The sequence below is a fragment of the Solea solea genome, chromosome 11, assembly GCF_958295425.1.
Source record: "Solea solea chromosome 11, fSolSol10.1, whole genome shotgun sequence".
In the NCBI taxonomy this organism is placed as follows: Eukaryota; Metazoa; Chordata; class Actinopteri; order Pleuronectiformes; family Soleidae; genus Solea; species Solea solea.
In genome coordinates this window covers 11,864,923-11,879,015 of record NC_081144.1, presented here as the reverse complement: position 1 = coordinate 11,879,015, position 14,093 = coordinate 11,864,923, and the positions used below count along the sequence as shown (strand labels likewise).

Below are 14,093 nucleotides of genomic sequence, written 5' to 3'. Positions count from 1 at the left end.
CTGCTTTAGGTTTTTAATTGTTAAACAGAGAAGACAAAACTTCACCCAGGACTTAAAACGCTTAAGACAATGTTGAATATAATATTTGTTAGTTGCAGTTACTGAGATATACTTGGGTTGTTAAATGTATCATGTTGAGGTGTGATCAATCGTTTGAATGTTCCAAACACTGCCACTCACTTTTTCAGGCATCATTCTCAGTCATAATTAGTATTAAATAACGAGGACTTCACCAGGTGGAGGTGGGAGAAAGGTTTTTTGAAATCTTGTATCTTAAAAGGAATCTTTTTCTTGTTTCGTGCTGACGAAGAGATCAGTCAGCCAGTTAACTTCAGAAGCTAACTCTCACCTGCTTGCTGGTTTTTCTTATAATTTTCTTCTTTAATCTGTACGAAACCAAAGTTTTGAAAGCAATAGTTGTGGTTCAACAGCGTCACTGTCATCACATGAGGTTTCGGATTGAAATGAGATGTTGTCGTTAAACCCCATGACATTTAAATAGTGCACTTTTATACTACAATTAATCAAGCTCTCCCTATAAATGTGACAATTTGGAATATTTGCATGTGCTACACTGAATTCATTGGGGGTCCTAACCCTAACCCACAATCTACATTTAATTTATTTAGATTATTAGTTCTATGCCTCAATTTAGACTGACATTCCAGAGTCATTTTTATTAAAACAACAGACGACTCATCTCTTTATTTATTTAATTTCTTTGGTTAAACAGTAGTGCGAGGCTGCTGTCTCACAGGTGCTTATTTTGTGCTCCTGACTCCACATTTCCACATAACCACACCCGGCCTTGATCTTCAGCTGTTTAAGGCCTTAATTACAGTATCAGACATTAAAGAGATGAGATCTTGAGATCTGTGCTCAGTCTCATTCTTCCATAATTTGTGGACCCTCAGCGTTTCTGTAATAAAGCCATTATTTGCTTGCCAGAACTATCAGCGTCAATAGAGCGGAGCCCTCATATGAAGAGACTAGCACAGCAAGAAGCCTTTCAGGGCCCGCCTGCTCACTGCTGTGCTAACTCTCAGCCATTACGACAATTACACACTGTACTTTATTGTATATTAAGAGGCGTCGTGACAGCTCAAGTTCTGTCCCCTTTACTCTCATGTCTCCCTGCTTGTGGATAAAATGGGAAGTTTAGGTCAAATGTAAGATTTTTCCATGTGACTACAGCCATCATGTTCTCCTCAAAGAAAGACTGGGAATCATTTTACATCAACCCTCACTCACTCACTCACTCACTCACTCATTCACTCGCTCACTCCTAGAGACTGCAGCAGTCTGCATTTGTTTGCCCTTGAACATAACATCAATCCCTGTTATTATGCTCAGCCATGCACAGCAGAGGATTCCTATGCAAAAGGCAGCAGACTCAACATCTCAGTCGTATGCCTGAGTGGGAAAAGTTTTCAATCTCTCCTAACTCTAGCTCCAGATTTCCTTTACTCTGTGGGAAAGAAAAACACACTGTCTGCCCTGCTTGCCCCTTGTTGTGAGATAAAAGTACATGAGAAGCCTCTGTCTTTGTGGTTGGAGCTGTCCAGGAAGGCATGGCTTTGGTGTCTGGCAGTGGCTATACATCTGTCCACGCTATCCTACATGACAAAAATAGTCATGAGAGTTTACTCTGCTTCTTCTCACTCTGCTAAACCTCTGGCTTCGTAAGCGGCGACATGTCACTGCCATGTCCAATAAAACACTCTCTATAAGCTGATATTTTGTTATGGGACATTTTCCACCCCTGGATCAATGTGTTTCCTATTTTATGATAAGAAATGAATGAAAAGATCATGATATTTCATTCCTGGTGCGGTACGGTGCCAATTATTTCAAGCACGTTGAAGGTTGTATTTAAGCCTTCGACAGGCACCAGCCTTTCAAACATTTGAGTCTGTCCCCCTCCTTTCACTCACTCACCAGACAAAGAAAGCTGTATAGTGTTTCTGCATAAAAATATCGTTTTTGTTTACTATGTATGAACTGAGTTTTTCTTAAAATAGACTCTTTGGTGGAGGGGCAGTCGCAGAATAGTAATATTCATCATTCTTGCCAATACACAACCTTAATCTCTCTCTGTCTGTCTGTCTCTCTCGCTCTCTTTCTCTCAGACATAGCTTACAGACATCCCAGTGGAATTACAGCAGCCCATAATGATGTCATGGGTGCAGCGGCCTTCACCGTGCAGTGTAGCAATAGCTGTGGGGTAATTACTTAAACAGGACTTCTCTACTGTAGATGGCTGAAGGCCGTCGAAAGTCTTACTTCATGTGGTCTGCTAATAAAACGGGCAGCATGTGCTTAAGTCATTGTATCACTTCTTCTCGTCTTTTTTTGTTAGTGCACCATTGTCAGAGACAGCCTCGGCTCTGTCTTTTGTGGTTGGAAAAACAGTTGCCTGGCAGTTTCCTCTCTCTCCGTTTTTACAGAGGAAATTACATTGAAGCCATTGGTCGCTGTGGTTGGTTTGCGCTACAAGAAGAACTGTGTTCATGCAGCGCTGTTATGCCGATGCACAACAGATCACACATCCACCTAGACCTCACAGGTAGACAGAAGGAAATGCACAGCATAGGAGTCATGTCTATTATATGGTGCCTTGGTTGCTGGTTGCATTCTCCTTGTCTTCGTTAACTTGCATCTCCCACCTTTCCATTTCCGGAACTCGCTGCGGGCCGGGCCTATAAAATAACCCTCTCCGTAAGACTTTATCCTTATGAAAATGATGTGAGATGGTGTGTGAGAGAGAGAAAAAAAGGTGTACGTCTAGACCGGGATCTTCTTTCAAAGAACCCATGCACCAATCCACTACTGGATTCCTGCGGTCTCGTCTAGGCTGAGGCCACAGGAGAACACAGAGAGGGAAAATTCCCTTTCACCTGGCAGCGTGCCACTGTTCATGGTTGTAATGACTTTACCAGCATTTTTAAGCAGCGCACACATATTTAAGAGCTGTTACGGGAGTGGCACGGGCTTATTTTCACCACTTTGATTGCACATCCGAACTGATTTGTCTGATTCTGCTCAACTCACCACATCTTGTTTTCTCCCCATCGTCGGGGTTGCATCATGTGCAGACGCACCATCGCACCTTTTTTTTTTTTTATTCAAATTGAGGCTCACCATTAAGTTGGAGCAAATGTTGGGGGAACTACACATGGAGCATTGAAGTCAGTGTTCATTAAATCAGACATGCTGACGATGTGACTCCGGCGCTCCGTCTGACATCACTGACGTCGAAAGAAAAGCTGCTGTGTCTGAGAGTTGCCAATCAAGTGGAACTAATGGAGTCAAGATGTGCAATGTGTTTATTAGACATGTAATCTAAATCATTTTTATTTGCTTAATGGTGGTTTATTTATGTGCGTACTATGTCTCAACTCCCTTTCCCACATATCATTGTTGCCATTCCTCTTTTCTATAGAGAGAAGATGTGTTTGGTACGTCACTTACTTTGGAGGAGTTGTGTTTGTCTGGCTCAGCCACCCACCCACCATGGCCCAGGAAAAGGGGGTGTGGGGGGTGGATTATGGGAGCTGAGTGCATTCAGTTAACTTGATTTTAAAGTAGCAGAACCTGCTGGGGGGTTCAGCACAAGGCTGTCCACCTGGCTCTCTCCACCCTCAGGCTACAATTCCCCCAATCTGGCCTGGGCTTTATGGAGAGTTTTACTGCTTCTTTTTTGTAACTTAAAAAGGTCAAGTTAAGGACCATGACTGAGCAGATATAATGTCCACAATCAACGTGGATTGTGTCTGAGGTTTCCTTTTTATTGGGGTTGTTGTTTTCTTTTGAAAATGATCGAGATAAATGATAGACTCATCTACTTATAAAATAAAAAGTTGAGCCAGCAGCTGAACAGCTTAGCTCAGCAATAATTCTGGATAACGACGGAAACAACTGGCTATGTAAAAAGTTGAAAGAAATTCTAGTGCTCAAGCATGATTTATGCATGATTTTCTCTTTTTCTGCTCCAGTGTTAACCATTTGCTGGCTGCAGCGTTATTTAGGCGAGCACATTTCTGAAATTGTACAGTAAACCAGAAAGATGGGTTTGTTTACAATGTGTGAATGCATTCATCCTTTCACAGCAACTGCACATTTGGCATTTACATGCATATGTCAGCATTTTGTTTTGTTTTTTTTCGTCGGTATGTGCATGTGTGTGTGCACTTGTGCGTGTCAGTGGGACTTTTGCATGCATACTGCTCTTACGCAGCTCCAACATGGCTGAAGGATGGAGAAGTGGTTTCCTCCTGAGTACAATGGGGACTCTGTCAGTCAGTGTTGTTTTAGAAGGGGGCCTCTTCGTCCCCTGGTGCCTTTTGTGGTCTTTTCCCCTCTTTTTTATATGGATACTCAGAGGAACTGCTGTAAGCTGGTGTAAGCCAATGTGTCACACTGCCACATCTGATGCTATTTCTGCTATTGTTTTTTTTTTTTTTTTTTTAATCGTTGCTCTACGCAGTTATCACCCTGACCTTCCACAAATGGCACACAGTAGTTTTGTTTTCTCTTCTGCATTTTTACTGTGACTTTTCAACTGAATTACGTTATTGGGAAACAAAGGGGACATTTTTTAAGACATGAGACTGGTTACATGATTCATGTGAATTCTGCATGTGTTGATCTTCTTTTGGTTTTGGTTTGTGTTCCTCTTTATGTTAATATCACTCTTTTCTCACCACTACACAGACCTCCCGCGAGGAGATAAATCCTCTGGAAGTTAATTTAATTCTCTACTTTTATTTCAGTGTAACTCATGCTCAGATGTGTTGCCGTTTCTCTTCGGCTGACCTTCATCCGTTTAACTGGGTAGTGTGTCGGAAAGGCCTCGCCGGCATGAGTTACTGAGGCTTTCATGTACCTGCATTCCTGACATTCCCTGTGTATATCATCAGTTGGCTGGGTCTTCGCTGGACCTTGCATGGAGGCCCGCAGGAGAACAAACAGGATGTTTGCTATACAGGAATGAGCAAATATCTCCACGTCATGACCAATTGTCATATTTATTAATAACTTAGTCATAACATCCCTTATATCTTTGTGTCCACATGTCCTAGGAACACAAACATGTAAGAAATGTATAAACTGAACAATGTAGTCGTTGCTAGAATAGTTTTAGTTTGCTGTCGTTTGGAAATGAAATGTGCAAGATAAGGTCCCGTAAACACATTTGCATTTTGAAATCACTCACTTTTGATGTTTGAGGAACATCTGGCTTTGAAAAGACCTTGAGCTATAAAGACATTTTCATCTTTATCTCAGGCTGTGGTTGTTAGTTAGGCTTCAAAGAACTCTGTGATGATAAAGGTCTCTAGTTTGAACCCAGCTATCACTGCTGTCAATCACTGCTCTGTCACTGGGTAAATAAATGTATTACCAAATGGGTTTCTTGAATTATCAACCGAAAATGGCATTTCCCCCCCCAACTTCCTGATGCTTTGACTGGTCCAGAGGGAAAGTTATTTCTCTCAACAGAGTGACTCAGAGGTCACAGACCAGCAGACGTGGGTTCATGGGAGAAGGTAGTGGATTAACGTGAGGGCAGGAGTCTGAAAACCACAGCTGTAAACAGTGTTTCCCTTAACTCCTGACTTAATGGGGATTCAGACCTCCATGATTTGAGTTTTAACGCCACTTAGAGAAAGCGCTGTGTTTTGGCCCTTATCTGTGGTATTACCTTTTTTTAGGGAATCAAAATAAACAAATAGCATTTCTGACAAACGTGATATCCATTTGTCTGTTTTCTGACATTTCTGATATATTGATTGGTTATTGTCAGATGTATCACTAATGTCTCTTGAATGGTTGCCCTGATGTCGTGAAATTAAGCAAGATTAAGATAAGACTGTGTACAATATACACACTGCTTCACATTTAGATTGTGACAGTTGATAACCATTGTTTTTAATTCAAGCAGGTGCATGGTCTTACCTGTTATGTTAATATCCCAATAAACAAACACTTAGCTGTGCTTGTTTGCTTTGTAAACAAGGAGCAGCATTTCAAGAGGAGCTGATAAAAAAGACGCGTCACTGAAAGTGTAGTCCCCTCCCATTCTTTTAGTCTCTGTCTCTGGTAGGACGAGTTTAGCGTCTACCTCCTGGTTCTCCAGCATCTTTGTGCAGGACTCACGCTTTGTTGTGATTGCCTGGTTCGTGTTACCGCACAAAAGAGCGTTCGGGTGATCGGATGTCTGCTCAGAGAAAGGGGGCGATGTTTTCTCACACTTTGCTCTGTCGCTTTCATTTCAGGGTGGTTTACCTTGGAGCTGGGGAAAAACACACGCTCATCCATACACACAGAGACGCACTGTGGGAGTGGATGTGCAAACACATGTTTGTGCAGCTATCTTTGGACACATTGTTTTGGTTCCCGAAGCAAATTCGGAACCAGCGGGTGCTTTCACAATGAAAATAAATTGCTTCTGAATCTGAAAAGTTCACAAAATAACACTTGGTTTTTCCCCGCCAACGGTTATGTCATCAGTGGGCATGTCAATGTAAGCTGTAGACTGGAGGAAGAAGGACAGACAAACATCACAATGTTTTATGATGGTTTGGGGCGTCCCCTGAATTCCAACTTGCACAAGGTCAATGCGGTCGGCCATGTCGTTACAGTCGTGTTTACTTCCACTCATGTTCTGCATCAGCACCCGTCACTGATGACATAGGGTGGTGCACCTTTGGTCCTGCGTAAATGGTGTGATAACGCGCTGGTTCTCTGACAGCACCAAGGTTCTGAATGGAACCAGAGCCCCAACGGAGACCAAGCCCTAGTCCTTTACCCTTACCTTAACCATCACAACTAAATGCCTAACCTTAAGCTTTAACCTAATTCTAACGCTAACCCTAAAACCAGGTCGTGACACAAGTGCTTTGTACTTAAGTACAGTAATGAAGTAGTTGTACTTTGTTACATTACAACACTGTCATTTGCACTGCATGTGTTTTATACTTTTTCGGTCCTTGTAAAAATATGTAGGTACAACGACAAACACACACACACACACATATTACATATTTCAGCTAGGGAACAAGCCTTACATCACTTATAGCAGCTTTTGATTTCCTGAAGAGCCGTGGAAGTCTCTACAGCTCTGTGACAACAACAATGGAGCCTCTCATCCTGTCTCCTCTCATTGTGTTAAAATATCAAGGAAAAGGAGGAATCCTAACTCCAACACTGCAGCCACATTCATGAATTAAAAGCTCGCATGCCGTGTTATTGTAGATGCTGTCATTGTGAGTGTGAATCACACCTTCGTATTCCCTGAATGATATCATCCCATCAGGTCATCTGACGTGATGAGCCACACCTCATGCGCTCTTGCTCTGCCAAGTGAACGTGATATGTACAGTACAACACACAGACACACAGAAGTCGTTCTTCAGGATTTTTACAGTGTAGCCGTCTTTTCTTAGTTTTTTTTTTTCCGAGAGAGACATTTATTTTGAACGATATCCAGCCACCTCTGGCGTTGCGAGGACTAGTGCATTACTTTGACTCCTAAAATATGTTCAGTTAATTTGGTTAAAGAAAACATATAATCATGCCAGGTCCCATATTCAATGTGTTTTCGTAGTCTCCTTGTCGGCTCCACTTCCTGACAGGGAGCAGTTATCTGGCTTTTTCTACCATTTTCACCAAGTGCCCTCTTTCAAAGAAAGAGCTGCACGCTGTTTCAGTATTTTCCTTTTGTTACCATATCAATGAAACAATCTCTTAAATGTTATTTTTCATACATAGCTGAGTATGGCATGTTGTGTTTGATCAATATTTACAAAAGGAAGGAAATGTAAGTTTAAAATATTATGTTGCCACTTTGGCAGATACCTGATCATTGACCCAGATTCAGATCCTAGATTTAGTCATATAAAGTTATTGTGTATTATCTTTTTGAGCCTTTTGAGTGTGAAAAAGCTGGCTTTAGTTCTCCAGATTTGGGAAAGGGCATAGTGCTGGCAATTAATGAATGAACAATTTTAACCTGTCTACATATCTATTTATTTATTAGAAGCTTTTAATTGGCATTTGTAGTTTTTAAATTATAGTTTGAAAATATACTTATTCACCTTCTACTTGTAACAGTAGAGCTGAGAATCACCCCTGATTTCCAGCATAACTTCAGTTCCAAATGACAAGGATTCATATTTGGCTTAAGTTCTAGTTGGACTTCATTAAAACTGTAGAGCATAACTTTTAAACATCATATACAACAATTGTGGATTTTAATCTGAATCACTGTGCAGCCCATGTGGGACATGCCCAATGGAAACAAACAACAAATCATAGAATTTGTTTGTGTTTGTGTTTGTGATACATGGCACATAATAATAATAAAATGAGAAATGACCAAGAGCATCTGTGATGCTATTTCAGACATCTGCACACAGGTCTGCAATTATTAGTCACCCGAGTGAAAGATTTGTGTGGGTCTAGTGTATTATGGAGGCCTCCGAAACTTTTATTTGAATACCATGCATAGAGTAAATCATGTTTTGGGCATACACTGAATTGGATGATAACTTTGATGATTTTCTCAGCGGGGTTTGTTTTGGATCGTTCTGCAGTGACATCCCATTAAATGCTCTCGGAGATTCCCACAGTATTTCACCTGCATTTTGCACCGCTTACAAACGGGTTTGTGTTTGTCCAACTCTTTAGTTTTCTGCATAGCTCTTAAATCCATAAACAACCAGACATCTGCCTTTGCACTTGGCGGATGCTTCAATAGAGCACTTATCTGTTATGTCTCTCATCTACCAAGATCTCAGTGCATGAGAAGCCTGGCCATGCAAGACTAACTGGATTAGTGCTTCATGCATTTATGGCCTGTAAAATTGATATATTGAAAGGTGGATTTCTGGATTTTATGAATCTTGTCTGGAAATTAAATATGACCTTTGAGCACAACAGAAGACACGTACATCTCCCAAAAATGTCCATCTATTCCTTTGATATTCACAGTTTTGAATTTTATTGTTGACCTCTGTGTATTGGCTGGCTATGAAAATAGACACTTGACACGAACATGAACTAACAATGCTTTTGTTTTAATGTGTGCACTGTTATGTTCAGCTGTGACCCTCGATTATGTTGGCGGGGCAGGTTTTTTTTTTCTTTTTTCCTGGACCCCACCCTGATGAGCAGACAGTCAGACTTGGGGGTGAAGAGAGTTGTGTGCATGGGCCTCTGTGTCTGAACTGCCACAGGCTCTGTCCAGCTTGATTTTCTCTTTACACCCACTCCTTTCCCTCTAACCCGATGACAACTACTGTCTGGCCTGTGAAAAGCTCTGCCATTCCAACCCACTGATACAGGACCAAAACAGGGAATCATATGTAATACCTTTGTTTATTAGATCACTTTTAGGGTATATTAGGCACAAAAATTTGATTTAGATGAAGAATATTTCGCCCAATGTCAGCTGAGATTGGCACATTGCACCCGGCGACCCTCACATGGTGGATAAAGTGGTTGGAAAGATGGACGGATTAATGGATGATGAAGAGTATTACCTTATTTATTATGTCAGGGATACAACATTATATATATATATTTAGATAAAAAAAATGCTATGAAAATGCTAAAAAATACTTTAAATTAAGTCAATAAATAAGATGTTAAGTTGAACGATTTTCGCTATCTCTTCTTCAGTATATTTCTTTTTCTATAACAACAACTTCCAGACCAAACATTTACAGTATAATCCTGGAAAAGTCAGAGTAAACACAAGTCAAATGGCCCACCCTGTTTCCTTTTAGGAAACTTTTGTTACAAAGTCAGCAAATGTCACTGACATCTAAATGAACCTACTCACCAGAATTCTTCAAGAAATTAGATTAAAGTAGATTAAACGTGATTGATCCCACACCCAAGAGAATGGAACCCTCTTAAATCAAAGCAGTGCCATGACGTTACGGCAGAAGGCATGCAAATTGAACGTCTGCGGCTCATGGGGTGAATTTGGGAAATGCTGTGTCCTCGTAAAACACAAATTGGCTGAGTGGGTTCTGCCGGCAGAGTGTGGAGGTGTTGTGTCTCATCCTAACTGTGAAGCTGTGAGAAAGATCAAGGAGGAAACTTCTTGTCGCTCTTTTCCACATGTCTGTCTGGGGACACTTAGGACACTGTCCAGTGGAGAGTAGATGCAGTTGCCCTGTTGACTCTGGAGTCAGTGACCATGGGCTTTCTAGCACTTCCCCCCCTCAGTTGTAAGGGTCTGTGCGTGACACAAGTGCTCTGCTGAGTCCCCTGTTACTCTTCTGGACTCTCTATGCCTCCTTAACCAGCAACCTGACCCCAAACAACTCTTTAAAACATCAGGCTTCCTTTGTCAATGGCTCAAATGTCTATCTGTTTTTTGAGTTTCTCCCCTCTTGTTTGGCCTGAGCTGTTTTTGCATCATCGTTCCCCCCGTAATGCTTGTCCTACTTTATCGCTCTATAGTCTGTTTGTGCACAATACCATCTCCTTTTTCAGGTTAATTACCTGATACTATTGTATGACCACAACCAATGACAATGTGAAGTTTATCTGGTTAATCTTTTGCATCCGAAAAACAGAAATCAATAGTTAGAATTGTGTTGTTAGAGCTATAACATCTTTAAATGGTTTATGTCGTAAAAAACATTAAATTAGCGTCAATATGAAATGCTGATTCAGTGACTTTTTTTTATATTAGGGTTTAATACTTCGCTTCGGCTCGGTTTGGTAACTCATTCTCTAGTCCTGGTTTACAATGGGGGGGGGGGTCTACTGAGAGATATAGCGGTGATAATAGAACCAGTTAATCTGGTTGAGCAGTGCACTGGTGTTATTTTTTTTTTTCACTGGATGTCGCTCCACACGGCACCAGGGGGCATACACTGACCCTGCCCACCAGCCATTGTGAGCAATTCTTTACGAAGAAAAAAAAAAAGTATCTCAAATGTCAAAGGATGGGAATGGCACAGTACCAAAACAAAACAAAGCTCCACATTGAATCCTTTGTCAAACCAGTCCCAGGTCAAACAAGAAAGGCCTTGCTGGAGGAGAGTGTATGTGGGCAACATGGCAACATAACAGGCAACAAATATATCTGGCATCTCTGTAGTATTTCATCCCCAATATGGGCCAGTGGCTGTGGAGCTAAAAGCAGCCACTGCTTCTTCCATTAAACTACTGCTTTTAGCTTCTGGTAAAAACAGGAAGAGAGATGGTATCACTGTGGGAGAAAGTGAAATGAAATTAGCTCAATTGGGTTACTTAGCTCAAATTTCCCAAATCTAGTGAGAAAGGAAACGTCCCCCTCTGCTTTTTTCCTTGTCACAGAAGAAAACTCTGCTCTTTGCTCACGTTCACCTGGAACAATATATTTTTGTACCTGTAATTTTGAATAGTTGTAGCTTCACACCCATTTGCACACAGTCTCACTTTGTTTGCAGATGTTTATATTACCTCAGGCTGTAACTGACATGTTTAAACAATAGTGGCTTCACTCTGTGTTCTTTGCTCACAATGATACAAGAAATAGCTTTGATAGGGACATCATTTTCTTGTACATGTACTGATCGTTCTTTGAATTCAAAGCTGCAGTTCTCATGAATATTAACTGGGTCTATTTGGGTTTTCTGTGTGAAAAGTCTATGGAACATAGTCTACTAGTGTATTAAGTATCCACATCGTACACTTGATGCGTTTAGGTTATAAAAATAAAAATATATATCAATATATATCAAAATAAATATATATATGTTAAGAGTGTATATAAGTATGTATATATGTATATATATACACTCTTAATTTCGCTTTACAAATGAAAACTAAAAATTAAACTAAACAATAAAAATAAACAATCAGAACCAATCAAATAATCAATAATTGTTTAGGTATGTGTTTAGGTGTTATTGTTGTGAATTTATAATAAATTGCTTTACTGTTGACAACAAGTGAAAACGATTTTATCCATTATTATCTATTTATTTGCTTTTTAGGGTTTTATGTGGTCAATAACTGTCTTTTAAGACTTTATATAACATGAAATTGCGGCAATCCTCGAAGACAGACCAGAGGAGAAGCAGAAAGCAGCTCAGAGGTCAGACAAGAGAAACGTTACTACTTCAAAACTACTTCTATAAACAGGACACATTCCTCCTGTAATTCTGAACATCTGGTATGCATGTTGTGTCTCCCGCCTCTTCTGTGTAGGATTTATAATGCAAGTTGATTCAAAGGCCCCATAGGCACAGTAACATCCTTTCACCATTTTCTACAGTTATTACTGTTAATGAACCGCCTGGTATTTTATTTTTGCATTTCTTAAAAATATTGTTTTCTCAATGAGTTCTGGCAGTTTAAGGCTGCTTTTATTTGTTGTATGCCATGCTATTTCATGAGAAATGAGTTAGCTTCATAAACTCCAGACGTCATGCCTTTACTGTACCTCCAGCCCAACATGATTCATGGTCGTGTTGAGTGAGCAATGTCGAGCTGATGTGGAAAAGTAATGTAAAATACTTGAATGTGATATTCCACCACTGTCCAAGTGTTATAGGAACAAGTGTGTGTCATTTTCCATACATCCAAATACCAGTGTGAACATCATGCCTGGCCTGCGATGGGTTAACGGGGCTGGGTGGTGGTGTGTGTTAGACGGCAGCCTGAGTTATAGCAACAGGTTAAAAAGTCAAGCTGACTGGTCATTTGTGGCCAGGCTTATGAGGTACTGTTGAAACTGGTGCAAATGAGGGTTCCCAAACAATCACTCATGTCTCTTCAAAGAGAAACGCTGAGGCAATCAGTTTTTCGGGGGCTGGCAAACTCTCTCATATTGTTGTGCTTCCTCATTTTTCAAGCATTTTGGCTGCTTCAAGGAAGCAATTAGTCAAAAGCTTCTGTCATTTAGTTTGTGTTATGTTTTTTCTACCGTGGTCTTAAGGACATGAAACACTGCGGGTGATTTGTCTCCAAACACAATTTAGAGCATGTGGGATTTAATTTGAGCCACACTAAAACGTCCTGCCATGTTCTAAGATAAAGTATTTAACAGGCCTGTTGACAGGCCCATGCTGTGACAGTTGTCATGAAACGCGAAATACTGCCTGAACAATACTGAGACACAGGAGGAGAGCAGAGGAGACACTGATCATCTCCTGTGGTAGGATGCTGAATGTCAACACAGGAAGTGAGGTCATGTGTAAGTCCCCAAAACTTACGTCCTGTGCTCTGCCTTTGGCGCCAGAAGTCTATAAAATCCCAGTGACACACATCACAACTATAAATAATCAAGCAAACAAAAAAAAGGGTAAATGTGCAGTTATGAAAGAAACTAATGCTTGTGTTTTATGCTTTCAGAATTCTATGAACCTGCCTCCAGACAAAGCCCGGCTCCTCAGGCAGTATGACAATGAGAAGAAATGGGACCTGATCTGCGACCAGGTGCTTTAAAAAAACAAAAAACAAACAAACAAAAAAAACATATCAAGCCTGTAAATACACACACACCTTCGGCAAACACACATTACAATTTGTTTTTGTTGTGTGTCTTCAGGAGAGGTTTCAAGTGAAGAATCCTCCTCACACCTACATCCAGAAGCTGCGTGGATACCTAGACCCTCGAGCCACTCGCAAGGTGGGGTGATACAAATGACCTTTATGTAGCTCCATGAACCTCTTTAAAGGTCCAGTGTTTATTGTCAGAAATGATGTGAAACATGTTTGTACAAGTGTATCACTACTTTAAAAGAAAGATAATTTTTATTATGAATTGATCAAGCCCAGTGGTTAACTGGGCCTTTTGTAAAAGCCTTTTGTATGTACTTCCATTTTATATGTAGTCAAGGGCCTTGGTTTACAGAGGCCACCATATTTCTACATTAGCCTAAACAGATGAATCAGACACTTACTATGCATATATACATATATCAGAGAGACTGTGCCAGTTTCTCTGATATTTGTTGCCTTTCTGATATGTGAAGGCCACCGTAGTTCCCTGACGTGCGTGGAAAAGGAAGGGGTTTCTCATACAGTAGTCCCGCAGTCTCGTCATTAGATGTCAGTAATTCTCTCATACTGGACCTTTAATAACA

The 14,093-nt window shown here is 40.6% G+C and overlaps 1 protein-coding gene across 2 annotated transcripts in view; it reads left to right on the top strand.

Moving 5' to 3' along the window:
* The window catches only part of fmnl3 (formin-like 3), a 48,558-nt gene that overhangs the window by 2,040 nt on the left and 32,425 nt on the right, over positions 1 to 14,093 (top strand). For both annotated transcript variants that reach the window (XM_058642541.1, XM_058642540.1), the window contains exons 2-3: positions 13,360 to 13,443; positions 13,556 to 13,636. In XM_058642541.1, coding sequence (XP_058498524.1) covers positions 13,360 to 13,443; positions 13,556 to 13,636 — 165 coding nt within the window. The remainder of the gene's footprint in view (positions 1 to 13,359; positions 13,444 to 13,555; positions 13,637 to 14,093) is intronic.